Genomic DNA, 19,078 nt, shown 5'->3' with positions numbered 1-19,078 from the left:
GCCCCACAAAAAAAACAATCCCTTTGGATATCAGACAGATAAAATCCTTCTATTTTTTATTGCAACAATTATCTTTTGTAAAAGGATCGTTTTTATAGCATAAAGGGCTCAATTTATGCACGGGCCACTCTTGATGGATGAAGTGGTGCATGCCTCTTCATGAATCTGGAGCGTGTGACGAGTGGCATGTGCCTCCTTGTGCCATACTAGAAATATTACTCCCATCAGGGACTGGAGTGAGATTTCTGGCATAGGGAACACCACAGCTCGTCATGAATTTAAAAAGCTGTGGTGTCATGTTCTGTCCCACCCAAACTCTGCCAATTTTGGAGTGAAAATGGCAAAATCTGCCAAAATTTGAGAAACATGAATTGATTTAAATTTTTGTGACTTTTCAAAGCTTGTGTAACTTTTTTTGGCATAAAAGCTTTGATAAACTGGGACCAGAGTGTCTTAACAACTTCCACATATTTAGGATGCAGAATGCGATTCACGTCTTCCCTGTCACAGCTGGGTATAGAAGCTATACCAGCTGTATATTACAATACAAATGGAAAGGGAAAAGAATGCCCTATCACTAGGGAAAGGGGGAAGTGGTGACCCCTGACAATAACCTGCAGCTCACCCTCACTGCCCTCACCAACCCTATACAGGTTCTGCACCTATCGCCGAGCAGGAATACCTCACCCTAGGTAAACCCTGATCTGGGCCCTAAGTAAGGATGGTAGGTATGAGCTCTTCGTCAACACCACTAATGCTAAGGGAGACAAAAGGAAATAATACAGGGGAGACACAAATGATACCACTTGACCCCTGGTAGATAACAAAAGTCAAACTCTTATCTTAGGAGTAGCTATCAAAGAAGTTTGTGGTAGAACAAAAGGAGACGACCGCTGCAAACCACAGCCAGGAATAACTATAAACCTCACCCAAAGCACCCCAGGGTGAGGTTTATAAAGGAAGTCAGAGGCTGGCAACTGAGAGGAAAAACTGAAAGTTTCCCAGGGTCATAGAGTCCGCTGCTGCAGAAATAGAGAACTGTTAGTTAACAACACGTTCTGCAAATCTCTGGGATTTTCCAACACTTCTGCCATTGTATTGGCAGCCGGTCGTGACAACTCCGTGACATCCCCTCACTATTTTTGTGCAAAATGCCTACAGCTCTGCCTCAACTCCAGAGGTTCTGAGGCAAAATCATCACATCTAAGCAGAGAAAGACAGTCATGAAGAATATACATTTACAAGCATTTATTAACAAAAGAAGTTTTGAAATACTACTATATACAATGTGATATACTGAAGAGTTCCTGTCTCCAATTTGGGGCTGCACTTTTTAGTAAATAAATCACTGGGTAAACTGAGATTAGTGAATTATCTAAATATAATCCAGTATCAAAACCTTTCACAAATGTTCATAAAGGCTCTCGAAATACCCAACTTACTAGCAAAGTAGAGCTCGAATTTCCATTTTGTGGGCTCTCAGTGTGTACAGCGGGATCCCACAAATCTCTGCAGCTGCTCTAAGCACGAGACATTGCTCCCTCAACTAATCCAGCGCGGTCACATACTTTTTTTAAGGTTTTAGTGAACTGCTTAAGAAGGATGCTGCAGAGCTGGGGTCGTAGAGCTCACTCTTTGACTGTGAGAGTGATCACTGAGGGTTGTGGGATCTCACAACCTGGAAGTTCCTTTTGGGGGACATTAGGGACACTTCAAAAAGTTTTGGTACTGGATTATATTTAGAAAATTCACTAATCTGCGGCTCTCCATTGCTTTAGTAAATAATAAAGGCAGCCACAGATTTGTGATAAGCACTATTTAAAGGGAAAGTCATCAAACACATTGCACTGCAAATTGGGGAATATTACCCCTGTAACAGTGTCAGCAGCAGATCCCCCCATAACAGTGCGTCATGTCCACATTTTTGCTTCAGTCATTTTCCCTATTTTCCTCCTTCAAAACCTAGGCGTGTCTTATAGTCCGAAAAATACGATAAGTTTAAATAGAGAGAACATTTTCTCTCCCTCAGCAATTCTTACTTGAGCAATTATAGCCGATTTTTTTTTATAAAACTCTTTGAATTATGGTACACCATAATGGCCTCTCCCGTGTGAGTCACCTGACAACAGGACCTGATTAATGATAAAAAAACACCTAATTGGTGAGACAATTCCAATCTTTTCTACTGTATATCAACTGTACTATCAATGCTGTATGTACATTTGAACCGTTAACCGCTGTCAACAATCTATATCATTTATGTGTTTTGCGTTTTTCTATTATGTTTGTTATGTATATAGGACCGCTGTCCGGATAACACGTGGAAACACAATCTATATATGTGTTTATTTGTTTGTTTGTTTGTTTAGTTTGTTATATTTGTCACATCCCTGAGAGGCTATCTCTTGTGTGGCGTGGTCTACACCTTATATCTTGATAGCAGTCGGGGATGCTTATCATTACATTGGCCTAAGTATTAGGTCTTTTACATACTTTTAATAAAAGTTATGTTTTAGCCTCTTATTTGCTTTTTGATAAAAAAAAAATTGGCAAATTCTGAAAGCAAGAATGGCTGCTCCGCTGTTGGTGTTCTGATGGTCGGCAAGACATGATTTACCAGTTAAACATTTCAATTATTCACAATTCACAACATGAAAAAGATTCCTTCCCTGTGCGACTTCTTCAAATATTTAACAAGATCCAATTTCTGAGAATTACATTTTCCACATTTATAACATAAAAATGGTTTATTTTGTGTGATTTGTTTGATGGTAAACAAGATATGATTTCCTAGTAAAACATTTACCACATTCTGGGCATGAAAATGACTTTTCCCCTGTGTGACTTGTCTGATGTGTAACAAGGTGTGATTTCTGAATAAAACATTTCCCACATTCTGAACAAGAAAATGGCTTCTCCCCGGTGTGATTTTTCTGATGTCTAACAAGGTGTGATTTCTGAATAAAACATTTCCCACATTCTGAACAAGAAAATGGCTTCTCCCCGGTGTGATTTTTCTGATGTCTAACAAGGTCTGATTTCTGAATAAAAGATTTCCCACACTCTGAACATGAAAATGGCTTCTCCCCTGTGTGAGATCTTTGATGCCAATCAAGTAATGATTTCTTAATAAAACATTTCCCACACTCTGAACATAAAAATGGTTTCTCCCCTGTGTGAATTTTCTGATGCGTAACAAGGTTTAGTTTCTGAATAAAACATTTACCACACTCTGAACATGAAAATGGCTTCTCCCCTGTGTGACATCTTTGATGCACAATAAGATTTGATTTCCAAATAAAACATTTCTCACACTCTGAACATGAAAATGGCTTCTCCCTTGTGTAGTGAATTTTCTGATGTCTAACAAGGTCTGGTTTCCCAATAAAACATTTCCCACATTCTGAACATGAAAATGGCTTCTCCCTTGTAGGAGCTGTTTCATGTTCCACATCCCTTCTGTAACTTTTATTTTGCTTACAATTCTGGGATAAATGGGAATTTTGGATTTGTTTGAAAAGATCAGATGATAAAGCTTTCCAAGGAAGGACTGGAGGTATATCTGGGACAGCAGCATGCTCTTCATATGTATCATGTGTGATACTTTCATCATCTGTTTTAAATTCTGAAGATATTAGAGGTCCATCTGAATTCCTGATACAGTCATCGGCTAAAAATAAACACAATGTTTTTATTTTTTAATGATATAATTTTGAAAGTAGATTTTTTATTTTTAAACCAGAACATCAGAAATTAAATTAGGAAACAAATTATTCTGATCTGTTGTCCAATTTCGAGATCTAAAGCCTGCTTTACATGTTACGATTCTGCATACGATATCGTATGCGATTGTAACCGCCCCCATCGTATGTGCGGCACGTTCAATTTTGTTGAATGTGCCGCACAAACGATTAACCCCGGTCACACGTACTTAACCGTCCATACGACCTCGATGTGGGCTTCCTGGAGTGGGAGGGACGTTTGGCGTCACAGCGACGTCACGCCGCAGCCGGCCAATAGAAGCGGAGGGGCGGATATGAGCGGGACGTAAACATCCTGCCCACCTCCTTCCTTCCGCATTGCTGTCCGGGAGTCGCAGGACGCAGGTAAGATCTGTTCATCGTTCCCGTGGTGTCACACACTGCGATGTGTGCTACCCCGGGTACGATTAACAACCTGACGTTCAATTCATAAGGAATGAACGACGTGCGTGCGATGAACGTTTTAGCGTTCATTCGCAATTGCATGTAGCTGTTACACACTACAATGTACCTTACGATGCCAGACGTGCGTCACTTACGACGTGACCCCGCCGACACATCGTAAGATATATTGTAGTGTGTAAAGCGGGCTTAAGAGTTACATCTTCGTTAACTCAGATCTCCCATTCCTAATATCAGTTCTCTGGAATGTGCTATAGTAAATATTCTGATTGATTGTCGCAATGTGACTGTAGGATAATGAGGGACAGGGGGCTGCTATACTTTCCCTCATGCTAGGAGACCTTAGGCTATCCCTAACATCTGGATTACTCCTGAACGTGGAAGGAAGGGGCAGGAGTATGATAGAAATACAGATTAAGACCGATGGGAAAACCAAAATTCAGACACACTGCAAACTCACAGAAATAAACAGTGAGAGACTAAGGAGAAAAGCAAGAGCAGGAAGGCAGAAACAAAAAGACAACAAGGGTTAACACCACAACAGCAATAATGCACAACAACCACTAGTTTGTATCACAACACCTCACCAGACCTGTATAGGTAAACTATAGCTGGCATTAATGGAATAGTCCAGCCAGCATATACAGGAGGGGAGTGAATGATCACATGCTGTAGGGGAGCCAGTATCAAAGACATCAACAAGGAGCCCAGCAGAGTATAACTCTTGCTAGTCTTAATAAGTATGTGGTTCGACACCTGCGTCTCCCTGCGCTGCTGTTACGAACCGGCGCCGCCATAGCCGCAAGCAGACTGCTGCGGTTCCTGTTGCGCCCAGGCGCCGGCTGCCGTTCTTGGCCGTGCCTCGGGTCGTCCAGTTGGCTGTTCCTTCCACCACGTCTAAGTGTGGAGAGGCGGCTAGTGCACATGCGTGCGCCGATTTACCCCAGCCAGAGTTTAAGCCCGGTGTTTTGCCTAGTGAGCATGCTCAGCCTGATTGTGTTATGTCTGAGACTAAGTCCTCAGTTCAGGCTACTGAGCATGCTCCCACAATTAACCCCAACAGCCTCTTTGCACAGGTACTTGGACTTCGTGCTGTGTCTAAGTTCTGGGATGTGCCTACTGAGCATGCTCAAACTGATAGCTTTCTGAGCCTGTTGCTCAGGCTTCTGGGCATGCTCAGGCACTTAGTGCACCAGAGGCTAGGTCCGGTAAGGACCTCACTGAGCATGTCCGTGAGGTGGCAGGCCCTGATAGGGCAGAGGGTGTCAGGTGTCCTGATGACGTGGCAACTCCGGACTGGCTCGCAGAGGCCCGCCCCTATGATCTGGCACCTCAGTATTGGTTGTCAGACGATGACTGGTGAAGTGTTTGGGGCGTGGCTGCCATGAGGTCATCAATGACGTGGCGGTTCCGGATAGGTCGCATGTGACGTCACTGATGACATGGCACTCTGCTATTGGACCTTGGTGGTTCCACCCTGGGTTTGGGGCGGACCCAGGTTATAAAAGGGGCTGGAGACAACATGGAGGTGCGCAGTCTTCACTTTTGCTCAGTCAGAGCACACCTCCATGTTAGAGCCTCATTGCGGCATAAGCCTATGTTGGGAAGCGGTGCCTGTCACGCCAAGATTCGTGGCTCGGCACATCAGGGTCAGGCGCCGTGCTTCCCTCCTGCCGTTCCAGTCTTGCTATAGCAGCCCAGTGGCGTTAACTGGGCTGCGGCTGCTGTGCTTCCTGTCCGATTGTGCCCCCTACGCACACGGACAACGCACCTGCTGCACTACCTGTCCGATTGTGCCTCCTACGCACACGGACAACGCACCTGCTGCGCCACCTGTCCGATTGTGCCCCCTACACACCCGGACAATGCACCTGCTGCGCCACCTGTCCGGTTGTGCCACCTACGCGCACGGACAGCGTACCCCACGACCCCTGTGGAGTTAACAGGGTGTTCCTTATCCTCCTTGGCTTCCCGGTCAACGCTACTGGTGTACCCATCTGGCCTGACGTGTCCTACACACACGTGGCCAGGCGAGAGGTGGCCAGAAACGCTAATCGGAGGACCGCTCGGCCGACAGGGCGCTTTCGTGGCGGTCTTCCGGTCAATGCTACCTGGTTACCACCCGGCCTGACGTGTTTCCTGCACACGTGGTTGGTGTAGCGCTAGGTGCACAAAAACGCTAATAGGGTTGTCGTCCGGTCTGACGTGTCCCAACACACGTGACCGGTTCCCAGAGTTCCTGGGTTATCTCAGAGCCATCCAGCTCTATAGTCTCCGCCTAACCCTCAGGTGCCAGCAGCTCCTTTGTCATCTGGAGCACGGTGGGCCCCGACTGGCGATTGGGATATATACCCCCTGGTCCTAATCTGCCGGTTCCCCCGTAACAGCTGCACACAGACATCAGAGAAGTTAGCAAGAGAGTTCCAGAATCTGTAATCTCCACAGATCCTGATGCCACTATGACAGTTGGCGATGCCTGCAAGCATCTCGTTGTGACATTGATCCACAACATAGACAATTTCAAAATGTTTTGTTTTTTTTTGAAGACAAAAATAAAATAGAGACAGATGCCAAATATTTCTGGGCTTGTCTGGGACTATAACATTGATGGCCTATCCTTAGGTTTTGTAACCAAAGCGGGTAGCAGAGTCTTGCTGTCTGTGCAGATAAACATTAGGGCTCCAATTCATCAAGACCGGCGATGTACAATGAAAATTAATGTCAGGGACTGGGCTGAGATTTCTGGCATAGGGAACATCGCAGTTTGTTATGAATTAGAGAAGCGGTGGCATGACACCCTTCTTCTGGCCAAGCTCTGCCCATGTTGGCAAAGCTGGTTAAAATTGGCGTGAAACCTCCAAAAGTTGCAAATTTATTTTTGTACATTTATTTATTATTGACTGTAGAATGGCTATGACGTATCAATGTTTGGAATCAGCGGTACAAAAGGATGTTGATGAAATAGAGAATCATGACTGTAAGGCACTAGAGTGTTAATAAGTGCTGAGAAAACCGTGCAATGTAAAAGCAACAGCGGTCATCGTAATCAAAGCAAACAAGAGACTATAACAATATAGCTCTGCAGTGCAGCCAGGCAAACCATCTGCCTTTATAAAATCCTTCTCCGGTCTTCTTTCCAAGCTTATTGAGCAATTCACTGGGGGCAAAAAGGGGGTTTTCAGGTTCCATCTGGTACCAACCATCAATGGTGTATTTACTAGTGTCAAGACCAACATAATCCAAAAGCTCAAAAGGACCCATTGGGTAACGGGCTTCCAATTTCATTGCAACATCCATGTCTTCCTTAGATGCATGACCTCTTTCATGAAGATGCACGAATTCCATTAGTTATGGTACCAGAAGACGGTTAACAATGAACCCTGGGGTGTCGTTACATGACACAGGCATCTTTCCTAGTGTTTAACTGAAGTCCATGAGAGAGTCAGAAGGCGTTTGGCTAGTCATTGGTGTCTTAATGACCTCCACCAGCTTCATCATTGGTACTGGATTAAAGAAATGCAGTCCTCTGAACTGATCCTGCCTAGTTGTGGAGTTAGCTATGTCAATAAGAATGTGTTGCTGGCAAATATGGTGTGTTCTGGTGCAAATTTGTCCAGTGTCTTCATTAGTGCATTTTTCACTTCCAAGTTTTCTATTATGGCTTCCAACACCAGATCATTGCTGTGCACCACGGCCGCTGGGTCTGTGCTTGTGCTGACGTTTGAGAGCGTTTTGCTGATGAACTATGAATCAGCCTCAGACTTGTCCGCAAACATTTTCTTAGTGACCCTTTTCAAGCTGTTTCCAATACTTTTGGCAGTCTTTTTCAAGATGTCATCAGTCTGGTCCACTAAAACAACACTGTGTCTGGTTGCTGCAGCTACCTGCGCTATCCTGGCACCCATCAGACCTCCTCCGATCACAGTCATGTGTTTGATAGTCAGCTTCTTCACGGTGGCGCTGGAGGTCATACATTTCGCTATGAGCTACCAGCAAGAGGAGGCCATGTCTGCTTGTACTGTTGGGAGCTGAAGGACATGCGAGTGATGTCAGCACAGCGCGTCATGATGATTTAGTCGCACAATCTTTTTTCACAACTCTGTGTTGCACAAAATATTGATTGAAAAGTGATTTCTGTCAGAATTCTGGCATTATTGCCTTGAAGAATCAGGGTCTAGGTGTCAAATCTCCTTCTGTAGGGGTCTCCATTCCTTCCAGGGTAGTTTGCCAGTTGTTCACATTCTCTAAAGCAATAATTTCATTAGATATTTTTTGGTAGTTTAAAAATGTGGTATTTCAGTGTGCGGCTGTAACTCTTTTTTTCTATTATCTAGACACACACATACACACACACACACACACACACAGCAACCTGTCTCCTCTTCAGCTTTATACTCCTGCAATTAAGACTCCTTTGGTCACATGACGTGATGTCAAAAAGGTTCTTGAACAGTCCTATAATCGACATATAAACACTGGGGCCTCTAGGAAAATGGGGGCCCTGGGAAATTGTCCTGTTTGCTCTCCCTTTCCCCTATTGCCAGTCCACCATGCCAGCCTGTCTTCTGTTCAGTTTTTTTAGACTCCTGCAATTAAGAGACCTTTGCTTACATCATGTCACATGACTTCATCAAAGGTCCTTAAACAATCAACTTCCGAATGCAACTGATAAGGTCCTTAAGAAAGTGGGTTCCTGAGAAATTGCACAGTTTGACTCCTCCCAATGCTGGCCCTGACTGTAATCAGGGCTTATTTTCAGGGAAACAGGGTATTCATGAACTCTCTGCAGGTCTTTGAGTTGCCTTTATAACGACATAGAGAAGACACTAGAAACAAACAGCAGAAGAAGCAGAAGCAAAGAAAATACAGCTGAAAAAACCCACAGCAGAAAGCATAAAAATGTAAACACAAAATTAGTGCAGAAAGTACATGAGTAGATATCTCTTACTGGATAGAGCTGGAGGAAACACATCCTGAGGAACATCGGGGTCTTCTTGTTTACAGTCCTGTGGGAGAAGAGGACGGGGACATCTCTCTGGTGTTGTCCTCTTACTGGATAGAGCTGGAGGAGACACATACAGAGGCTGAATTCATTCCTTACATACAGATAATTATAGGCCGTGTGTATTTAGTCCTGTCTATTACCTGGTGATGTGAGGGGCTGGGGAGCCTCCATCATGACGTCCTTGTACAGGTCTTTGTGGCCTTCTAAATACTCCCACTCCTCCATGGAGAAATAGACGGTGAAGTCCTGACACCTTATAGGAACCTGACACATACAATGATACCGTCACCCCCGATCCCTTCATAGCGTTACTGTATAATGTCCCAGCATTCCCAGCAGTGTCACCTCTCCAGTCAGCAGCTCAATCATCTTGTGGGTGAGTTCTAGGATCTTCTGATCATTGATGTCCTCATGTATCGGGGGGTGAGGTGGAGGCCCCGTGATTTGGCTCAGGGGTCTTCCCCATCCCTCAGACACAGGGGCCTGACAGCGCTCACTAGAGGTCTTCTTCACTACTATGTAATCCTGGTTATGGAGAGACACAGTAATAAATCTCACTACAGACATTTCCAGAGTCCTCACCTCTCCAGTTCTGTCCATCTGTTATTCCCATAGATAAGAATGATGTAATGTGACGTCATCAGAATCTCTCACCTCTCCAGTAAGCCGGAAGAGGATCTCTAGGGTGAGGTGTAATATCCTCTCCGCCATCTTGTCCCTGTCCATATCCATCCTTGATGGGGCAATCAGGAGAATTCTCTTATATAGAAGATCTCCACTGAGAGGATCCGATATTGTAGGGACCTGAATGGGGAGAAGATGACGATGTGACATAAATAGTAATACAATTACTGGAGACTTTATATCCGATCACTGGCTGCAGAAATAACGCTAACATGTATGGCATGAAGAAGAAAACAATTCCTGGTTTTGGGGCTGCGGGAACCAAAATGATTTTTAATCCAATAATATTAAGAAGCGGCTTTTACTTGATATGTATGGCACGGGACTATCTGTTTGTTTATTTTTGGGTTGTTTTTTTCAATGTTTGCAGGTTTTTAGCTTTCCAGACTTTTTTGGCTGATTTTTAAACTGCAAATTTTTTTAAATATTTTTGCAAAATTACTGCATAATAATGACACTGAAGAAGACGTGAGTGTGTGGGTTGACGAGAAAACCAACCAGTGCCAGGAAGCTGCTGCCAAGGCAGATAACATAATAGGATGCAGTGAACGAGGCACAGATGCTCCGGACAAGAACAGTTTTGCCTCTATACAAGTCACTAGTGCGGCCACACTTACAGTATTTTGCACAATTTCGGGCTCTGGTGAATGAGGAGGACATAACTGAACTAGAGCGGGTGCAGAGAAGAGCGGCCATTAAAGGAATGGAAGGATTGCACTAGGAGGACAGGTTAGCAAGCTTGGGATTATTCATTTTGGAAACACAAAGGATACGGGGCGATTTTATTACAATGTACAAGTATATCAGGGGCATTACTGAGATATTTCTAATGAGCTTTTTACAACTGAGGCCTGCAATGATGACAAGGAGGTTCAATCATAATCACAGATGGGGATTCTTTACTGTAAGAGCAGTGAGAATATGGAACTCTCCGACACATGAGCTGATAATTCTTGATAGACTACAAAAATGCAAGGTGGGCTTGGATGCCTTCCGTAAAAAGTATATTATTGCAGGTTATCAGTACTAGATTTTGTGATGGGATATTGATCAAGGGAACTAGTCTAATATTTTTAGAGTCATAAAGGAATTTTACCCCTTGTAAAGCTATTCACACCCCCGGAACATTTCCACTTATTTTCTCATTGCTCCCACAAACGTAAATGTATTTTATTGGGATTTTATGTGATATACCAGAATTAAGTAACAAGTATTTGTGAAGTGTAAAGGAAATGATAGATTTTTTTCTAAATATTTAAAAATATAAATCATAATTAGTAAATTGAGTCATCTGTATCATTTATTCTCAGTATAACTACAGCTGTTTTGTGAAGGTTTCATAAGTTTTGTTTCAGAATATTAGGGATTAAACAGTATCTTGAAAAACAAGGAACACACCAGACAGGTCAGGGATAATGCCGTGGAGAGGAATAAAGCAGGGTTTGGTAAAAAAAAAAAAAAATGGCAAAACCTTTGAACATATCACTAAGCAGTTTTCAATCCATCATCCAAAAATGGTAGGAGTATAGTGTGGAGACAAGAAAGTCAGTGGGTACAGTCATCCGCTGGCCTGGCTGTCTTCAGAAAGACTGCTCAGACCAGGGCTCATCCAACGGAACGCCTGTACTCCTTCCTTGTGGGCAGAACACTACTCAGACAACACAGGGTGAGGGAACCACACCTTGGTAAGATGTTATTGCTTCACCAACAGGCAAACACATATCATACATTTCCAGAAAGAACACAAGATGGTACAAGCGACTGAGTCTCACCCATCCGTTGACTCGCATGGAATTAGAATCTTTGTGACTTTGGGGCTTCCTGGGCCAACTATCCCAGCCAGCAGCACCTCGATTTTGATAAGCACCCACTGAGAGGAGAAAGCAGCAAGCTTATAAAGCTGACAGAGCACAGAAAGATATGTAGCCAGGCAACTGAACTGTCCTCACCTGGGTCTCCAAGCGAATTTGTGGGCTCAGCATTGAGCAGTGAAGCAGATCTGTGATCCGCCACCTGAAACCGTGAATCCTAGCCTGAAGTTCTACAGAATGAATGTGCTGACAGGAGCAAAGCCCTTTAATACCCCTCAGTTCTCATTTCAGGGTATTGTGTCTTACAGGATTGGTGGGAGATGATTGTTCTTTCATTGGTTCAGTTCAATCGGACTGCATAATTTTCCTCTGATTGATGTAGTCACAGAGGCTGAGGCAATCCACATTTAACAAACAATAGGGCTCCGGTCAGTCTGACATGAAACAATGGCTAACGTCTCTTGATTTGCCAATAGATGGAGCAATCTGGCCTAATTAAGAACAGTTCACCCCTCACACAAATCTCCAGATGCTGAGTTGTCACATTTAGCACAACTGCAAAACTACAGACATCGCCGTCCACCTAAACCAACATCCCAAGCAAGGAGAGCACTAATTCTAGTGAAGCAGCCAAGAGGCCTATGGTCAGTGGAAAAGCAGGAGAGATCCAGAACTCAGGGGGAGACTCTGTCCACAGGACAACTATAAGTCATAAACTCCACAAATTTAGCCTTTATGGAGGAATGGCCATTTTTTTTTTTCAAAACGTTTTTTATTGATTTTTCAAATTTGTAAAAACATGACAAATATCATTGCAAAAGAAGAACATTCGTCTGACAAAATGTGACAAAGAGGTGGGTGATACCCCAATTTGGAGTTCCATGTTGCTGTTCGATTTAAGATAGTATACAGTAACATTAAACCAAAACAGAGGTAATGAAATATATAACATATGCAATACAATTCGTTAAATCTCTGTGTCGTCCTTGAACGATTTCAATTTTGCTAGCGTGCCTTGGTATTCCCAACCATCTCGTCTCCCCCTCCCTCCAGAGCCCCCTCCTAGGTGATTCTCAGTTTACCCAGGCTGTCCTGGATATCGCTCAGGATATACCACTCCGAGTGAACAAAAGGTGCCATCAGGTTAATTATTTATCCCTGTGTGAATTGGCTTTCAATAAAATGTCTCCATCTCACAAAAAACTTGGCTGTCAACCCATCTTTATTCCTCTCCGCTTCTAGTTTTTCCCACTTCAGAAGGTTGTGTAGTTCGCCCATAACCTTCTTTATGGATGGGCTCTCCCTTTGAATCCAGTGTTTTAAGATGCAATGCTTAGCTATCATGGCTATGTCATGCGTTATTGCGTATTTCCTCTTTTCCTGCGTGCTCGGTCCTCCTCCTACTCCTCCCTCAAAGGAGTGGAAAATCCACACCATTAAGTCTAGTTTGCTGAAAATTCCCCATGTTGACTGGGCAAATAGTCTGACTTGGTTCCAGAACCTAGCGATTGTCTCATATTCCCATAGCCCATGCAGCATATCCGTTTTCTCTTTTTGACACTTAGGACACCACCTATCTTTACCTGGTATGTTGAAACCCATAATGGCCCTATGTAGAATTCTGAATTGAGTGTCTCTCCATCTCTCATTGGTAATATGTTTCCGCACTTGTACCCATTCTCTCAGTATATCATCTACCACTTCTTCCCTTCCCAATTGTTTCCCCCACGCTGTTAAAGTCCGACTATCCTCCCGTGAAATAAGCACCCCCCTTAGCGATCGATAAATTTTAGAGACATTTATACTTGTTACATCACATTCCAGTAACTCATCAATCGAACTTCTGTTCAGCTCTCTTCCAACCACACCAAGGTGTCCTATTATTCCATGTTTCAATTGTTCATACTGGATGACATGTGAGCTATTAAGGTTGTACTTATCCAACACTTCCTGACCTGTCATCCACCTCCTGTCCTCCACATTCATAACATCTATCATTCTCCTGACTCCCCTCTCTTTCCATCTAGTAAATAGCTTGTTTTCTCGTCCCAGGGGAAAATTTGGGAATGCCCAGGGGTTCAAGTACTTGGACACTTTCCATGAGAGCCCCAGTTTTTTCCTTACCGACTTCCATGTTAGCATGGTGTCTCGGAATATAATTGAGTTCCTTATGTGCCCTTCAACCCTGGATAGCGGGGAGTGCAGAATGGACGTCAGATCCCACGGTGACGCATATTTAGTTTCCATCGCATGATCTGAGTGCCTACTCGTTCCTCTCACCCAATCAATTACATGCCTCATGATACATACAAGATTATACCCTTGGACATCTGGAAAGTTTAGACCTCCCTCCTCTGCTGACTTCATCAGCGTATTCAGCTTTATTCTGGGTTTCCTTCCCCTCCACACAAATTCTGTATATGCGGAGTTGAGCTTATTCACATCCTTTAGTTTTAGCAATAGCGGGATCGTCTGGAAGGGATACAGCAGCCTAGGAAAGCTCATCATTTTTATCAGGTGGCATCTTGCCAGTAATGGAAGTGGCAGACCTTTCCATCCCTTTAATTGAACTATAATTTTCCTGATTAGCGGTCCATAGTTCAAGTTATAGATTGTTTCCACCGATCTTCCTATATGCACTCCCAGGTATTTAATTGAAGATTGTGCTATAGGAATTCCACATAGACAGCCATCCCTTATTTGTCCCCCCATTGTCCCATGATGCCCCTTTAAGAACATGATCTCGCACTTTTTTTGTTCAGTTTGAAACCGGAGAATGAACCAAATTTTTCAATCAAGGCAAGAGTCTGTGGCAAATCCGCACCGGGGTCCCCCATATAAAGTATGATGTCATCAGCAAAAAGCACTGTCTTTACTTCTGAACCCCTTATCTTGATTCCTTTAAAGCTATTTTGTCCCTGTAGTATTCTTGACAATGGCTCGATTTCCAGGTTGAATAAAAGAGGAGATAATGGCAAACCCTGTCTTGTTCCCTTCATCAAAGGGAACACGTCTGATAGAAAGCCCGGAGTGTGTACCCTAGCTCCCGGTTGGCATAAAGGTTTCTAATGTAAAGTCTCATCTTGCCTACAATCCCTATGGCCTCCATTACCCTGTCTAACAACCTCCAATTTACATTATCAAACGCTTTTTCTGCGTCAAGTGTAACTAGGGCAGGTCTAGCCCCTCCCTCAGTGAGACCCAGTCTAACCGCGTCTACCACTAGAATTGTCTTTCGGATATTGGTAACGGCATTTCTCCCCTTAATAAACCCCACCTGGTGGTTCGTAATGATCCTGGGTAAGATCTCGGACAGTCTATTAGCGATGATCTTGGACATAATTTTTAAATCCTGATTTATGAGCGATATAGGTCTATAACTAGAGGGATCATCCAGGTCCTTGGTTCCCTTGGGGAGTAATTTAATATATGCTATGTTGGAATTTTTGGGTATTTCCGCCCCTCCCAGGAAAGTATTAAAGACTGAGGTTAGATCCGGCGAGATCAGATCCTTCAGAGCCTTATAGAATTCACTGTTAAAACCGTCAGGTCCCGGTGCCTTGTTGGTGTTAAGCTCCCCAATTGTTCTCGTCACCTCCTCTACTGTGATATCTGCGTTTAAGGCACTCAAATCTTCCTCCGTCAAGCTAGGCATTTGGGCTTGTTTTAGCCACTCTGCCTCATCAGTCATGTCGTTATTCCCTGACCCATATAGTTTTCTATAGCAATCTCCCAGCAATTTATTAATGTCCTTAGGATCCGTAGTCACCTCTCCCCCCTTTGTTTTCAGTTTAGAGATCACTGTAATTTTTCTGCTGCCCCTTGCCAGATTGGCCAACATCCTCCCCGCCTTGTTGCCAAACCTATGTAAGTCAACCTCCTTGTGCGACCAGAATAGTTGTTCCTTTTTTTTGGCCCATTCGTCAAATCCCTCTTTTGCCTCCAGCCATCTGCCTTTTGTCATGGGAGATCTATTTGTCACATAATTTGTATATGCTACCCGTTCGGCTTCACTATGGAAATTATAATTCTCATTGGTTTTCCGTTTGATCGTGGCTGCGTACCCCACCAGACGGCCCCTTAGGACCGCTTTTGCCGTTTCCCAAAATATCACTGGGGACGCTCTATGTTCCTTATTGTCCTCTGCGAATTCTCCCCACCACTCCTGTAGCACCTTGTGGAAATTATCTTGCCTGAGAAGGAACGATGGGAATCTCCATATGATATCTGTACCTCTCCTGAATTTCTCTCTAATGCCCAATCTCACCGGACTATGATCAGAGATCACCATATTCTCTATCACACAATCTTGCGTTCCACTCAGTAAATCTTGCGAGATCTAGAACTGATCAATACGTGAGCAGCTATCATGAGGGTGAGAAAAATGTGTATACTCTCTGTCATGTGGGTGAGTTAGTCTCCAGATGTCTTTCAATCCTACGTCTTCTAATGTTACATCCCTATTATCTAAACTCCTGCCCACATTAGCTGTCCCCTCCTCCTATCTTCAGCTGAGTCTGGGACGGTGTTAAAATCGCCTCCTACTATAATGTTAGCCTCCCCATCTGCTAATATGGTGGCCTTTATGCCATCATGGAATGTGATTTGTTGTGAATTTGGGCCATAGACATTATAAATACTGAGTTTACCCGCTGGACTAACGATTGTTAAGTGCTGCCACCTTCCATGGTCGTCTGCCTCATGTGCCACTACCTCATGACTGAGTTGTTTATTTATTAGGATCCTAGTGCCCGCTTTTCTACCTTGTGCCGCTGCCCCGTAAACGGTACCCACCCAATGTTTCTTCATGCGGAAAAAGTCCTCTCCCCCCAAGTGGGTTTCCTGTAATAAGGCAATGTCTGTCTTTAGTCTTTTCAGATGTCTCAATATCATTGCTCGTTTGTTAGGTGATCTCAGCCCTTTAACATTCCACGTAGTTATCTGTATCATGTTTACCTGTTGTGATATAATCACTGGTACTATGCTGAGAGGGTTAAGGTGTGTTACCTGGGCCAGCTCTGTTGTGGACAGCTAATGAGATAGGTGGGACGGCTGTTCACCATATCTCCACCTCGGGGTGTGGTCCCAGGAATGAAAGTCAGGCCTCTGGACACACCCATGGCCCTGGACTGAAGTTCCTGTGCTGGAGGAAGTAGCTGGGTGTATTGGTGGGTGGAGGTAAGGAAACAACATCTGAGAAGGCTCTGCAGGGACTTATGGACTGAACATAATCTGAAGGGCTGAGGTTTGGGAATGTACCTGTTTTCCTGCCTGTGCATGCCATCTGATGTTCGTACCAGCGCGGTGCTTTATGAAGTTGAATAAAGCAGGCTGTGATCTTAAGAAACTGTGCCTCCTGTGTCTACCTGAAGCCCTCATACTGAGCGAGTATCCCCCTATGTTGCAAGGTGCAACGTCACATATGGTGCTAGATAGCGGGCAGCGTTCCCAGGAGCACGTGGTGGATATACACAGCTGTGGATCGGCGGGTCCACGAACAGTGACAGCGCCCTCAAGCACCTGGCGGCGAAGCAGCAGGTGGCGGGGTTCCGTGCTTCAGTGGCGAGAGTCCAGCGACTGGAGGTTCCAGGCCAGCCCGGAATTGCGGGGCCCTGCTTGGTGAGCAGTGATACACCACAAGCTGGAGATCCTGGTTGTACGGGCGGTACAACCCGGAAAGGTTAGTGGTTCTCTAACCCCCCTGTCTTTGCCCACCGGGTATTACCCATTGGAGCGCCCCTCCTGTTCCTCTTCTCGTTGCAGCATGGAGGGGCTCCTGAAACAGCTGCTGCAGAGCCAGCAACACCAACAGCATGTGCAGGAGGGCCAGTGACAGCAGTTGGGGCTGAAAGCCGAAAAGAGGGAATGGGTCATGCAGACGTTGTGGAGGAGCTGTACCAGTTCCTGGTGCGGGGACAGCAGGAGCTGTCAGTGTGCAGCGATGTAGCAGCCATGGACCAGTTTGAGCGTTCCCTTCGGGGGCCGGTATGGACACTGGGTGCCCAGGGAGATAAGGGCGAACGGTGTGAACTGGGGGCTAAGGACATTGCATGGAAACCCCAAAAGGGAGTGGAGTCCCAAAAAGGGGTGGTTGCCCAAAAGGCGGTGGAGTCCCAAAAAGGGGTGGTTTCCCAAAAGGCGGTGGAGTCCCAAAAAGGGGTTGCTTTCCCAAAAGGCGGTGGAGTCCCAAAAAGGGGTGGTTGCCCAAAAGGCGGTGGAGTCCCAAAAAGGGGTGGTTGCCCAAAAGGCGGTGAAGTCCCAAAAAGGGGTGGTTGCCCAAAAGGGGGCGGAGTCCCAAAAAGGGGTGGTTGCCCAAAAGGGGGCGGAGTCCCAAAAAGGTGTGGTTGCCCAAAAGGGGGCGGAGGCCCGGAACGGGGTGGTTGCCCAAAAGATGGCGGAGGCCCGGAACGGGGAAGTTACCCAACAGGGGGCGGAGCCTCAGAAAGCGGTGGTGACCCACAAGGGGGTGGAGCATTCACAAGCCAAACAGGTGGACTATAGCAAGGGGCAATGGGGTTCGCCTTACATATGTCCTACCTGCGGTATAGGCTATCCATCCGGTATGAGGCCACAGAAGTGCTCCGTGGACTTGAATGGGCTACGTGTGTCTGGTCTGTTAGACCCGGTGAACCGGTTGACCTTAGTGAGACCCATGCCTGATCTCCATGTGATGGTGGGTAGGACGATAGAAGGAAGTTGTGTGCATGGGACCACTAAAGTATATCCTCTGGCCAGGGTGATTATTCAGACGGCCAAACGTTTGGGACGCCCTGATGTGGGGGTAGTTCCAGATCTGTTATATCCGGTTATCATAGGACGGGACTTTGAGCTCTTTCAGGATTTATGGAAGACAGAGGCCGGGACCGATTGCACAGGAATGAGTCGGCCCTCGCCTAAGAAAGCCTCTTTTCCGTATGAGGTTATACAGATTCCCTGTGGGATATTGGGGTGCAATGAGGAGATGGTACCTCCACATAAGGATTGTCAAGGGTTAGGGGTGACCATGGCGTCTCCAAAAGGAAGTGACAGTGTGACCACTACAGTTATAGTAGCTCCAGGAAAGGGGGCCGACACCTGGTTAAGTGGGGACGTGTTAGTCCAGGACACCAGGGGGAGTGACGATGACTCCAGTAAAGACACTGACTCAAGAAAGGTGACAAACAAGTACAGTGAGGTACAGAAGTGTGAGAAGGGGAAAACTTCCTCCCGACGCTGAAGACGTAATAAGCGCCGAGAGGTGGCACAGTGTATGCCGCCTGAGGGTGCAGAGAAAGTGAAATACCTGGGTAATGAAAACACGTTGCCAGTAGCAACTGCTACGGTAGAGTCAGACAGTGATATCCTACAAAAGAAAGAGGAATGAAAGACTGAACTGACACATTGTCATGACAAAAATCAGCAGGGTGAAATTGCAG

General features: G+C 45.2%; 1 protein-coding gene and 1 pseudogene across 1 annotated transcript in view; both read right to left on the bottom strand.

Moving 5' to 3' along the window:
• Positions 1-817: 817 nt before the first annotated feature.
• LOC142313096 (uncharacterized) overlaps positions 818-19,078 on the bottom strand; it is a 36,585-nt gene continuing 18,324 nt past the window's right edge. Inside the window, exons 4-8 of the mRNA XM_075352082.1 lie at positions 9,823-9,972; positions 9,514-9,693; positions 9,309-9,432; positions 9,112-9,225; positions 818-3,670 (exon numbers count right to left, since the gene is read on the bottom strand). Of these exons, the coding sequence (XP_075208197.1) occupies positions 2,748-3,670; positions 9,112-9,225; positions 9,309-9,432; positions 9,514-9,693; positions 9,823-9,972 (1,491 nt within the window). The 3' untranslated portion in view covers positions 818-2,747. The remainder of the gene's footprint in view (positions 3,671-9,111; positions 9,226-9,308; positions 9,433-9,513; positions 9,694-9,822; positions 9,973-19,078) is intronic.
• Positions 6,017-9,029, bottom strand: LOC142310456 (hydroxyacyl-coenzyme A dehydrogenase, mitochondrial pseudogene; annotated as a pseudogene).

The sequence above is a fragment of the Anomaloglossus baeobatrachus genome, chromosome 5, assembly GCF_048569485.1.
Source record: "Anomaloglossus baeobatrachus isolate aAnoBae1 chromosome 5, aAnoBae1.hap1, whole genome shotgun sequence".
In the NCBI taxonomy this organism is placed as follows: Eukaryota; Metazoa; Chordata; class Amphibia; order Anura; family Aromobatidae; genus Anomaloglossus; species Anomaloglossus baeobatrachus.
Note: the sequence above shows the minus strand (reverse complement) of the source record. Positions and strands in the feature narration are given on the sequence as shown.